At 39.3% G+C, this 1198-nt stretch overlaps 1 protein-coding gene across 1 annotated transcript; it reads right to left on the bottom strand.

Moving 5' to 3' along the window:
* Positions 1 to 553: 553 nt before the first annotated feature.
* Positions 554 to 890, bottom strand: LOC108693233 (putative uncharacterized protein FLJ37770). Its single transcript, XM_018202070.1, has 2 exons — positions 745 to 890; positions 554 to 692 (listed from the first exon to the last, which is right to left on the bottom strand). Exons 1-2 carry the CDS (start codon positions 888 to 890, stop codon positions 554 to 556), a joined length of 285 nt encoding a protein of 94 aa, XP_018057559.1.
* Positions 891 to 1198: the final 308 nt, after the last annotated feature.

Consider the following 1198-nt stretch of genomic DNA (forward strand, 5'->3'; position numbering starts at 1 on the left):
ATTTTCGATTTTTCCATTACTTCCTTTCGGCTATTAAAACGCGTTCCCCGTAATGGTTTTTTGATTCGATCGAACAGAAAAAAATCGCAGGGAGCCATCAGGTGAATTGATGGCTGTTGGATGGTATTCATTTTGTTCTTGGTCAAAAATTCACGGATAATGATGATATTGTGTAACGGTGCGTTATCATGGTGCAAAATCCACGAGTTGTTTGTCCACAAATTCTTTCTTTTTTGGCGAACTGCTTCACGCAAACGTGAACGACCAATCATGACGCCCAAATAATACTCTTTATTAACTGTCTGATCTTCTGGCAAAAATTCATGATGTACAATACCATTGTAATCCATGAAGTCGTGAGCATCGCTTTCTTTTTCGACTGAAAACGACGTGGTTTTTTTGGTCTTGGCTCATTTGAAGCTTTCCATTCACTCGCCTGATGTTTGGATTGCGTGTCGTACTCATAAACCCACATCTCGTCTCCAGTAATGATACGTTTGATGAATGTTGGGTCGGATTCAGCCTTGGAAATCATGTCTTTGGCGATGACAAATCATGACGGTCCCTTTTTTTTGAAATTCAGTTCCTTCGGGACCAACTTTGCAGCAACACGGCGCAAACCCAAACTATTAACTACAATGTCCTGAATGGATTCATAATCAATGTTTAAGTCCTTTGCCAGTTCTCGGATAGTTATAATTTGCGGTTATTGATCAACATTTCTCATACTTTCTCTTCTCATACTTGATGTTTTCGTCGGTTTTCGATGTCGACGGCCTGCCACTGCGTTCGTCATCCTCGATGGACTCACGACCACTTTTGAAGCGTTCATGCCACTCATAAACGGCTGTTTTCTTTAGAGTATCACTGCCGAAACAATTTCCCAACATTTCCAAGGTTTTCACATCATTGAATCCATTTTTAACGCAAAATTTAATACAAACTCGTTGCAAATTCAACTCCATTTTTAACTGTAAAAAATCGAAAATATGTGCAGAGGTAGATGTACTCAAGAACGGCGTAACTTTTATAAATGTCAAGCTATGGTGGGAATGTCAATGATAGATGTGGCAATCTAACCAAAAAAAAACAGAACTCAAATCAGCTGATTCAGAGCATCACCCGATGGTAATTCTGGGAACTTTTTGATCAAAGTGGTATAACGTACGCGCTGTTTTGTTTACACAAAAGCTACATT

The sequence above is a fragment of the Atta colombica genome, unplaced genomic scaffold (genome assembly GCF_001594045.1).
Source record: "Atta colombica isolate Treedump-2 unplaced genomic scaffold, Acol1.0 scaffold109, whole genome shotgun sequence".
In the NCBI taxonomy this organism is placed as follows: Eukaryota; Metazoa; Arthropoda; class Insecta; order Hymenoptera; family Formicidae; genus Atta; species Atta colombica.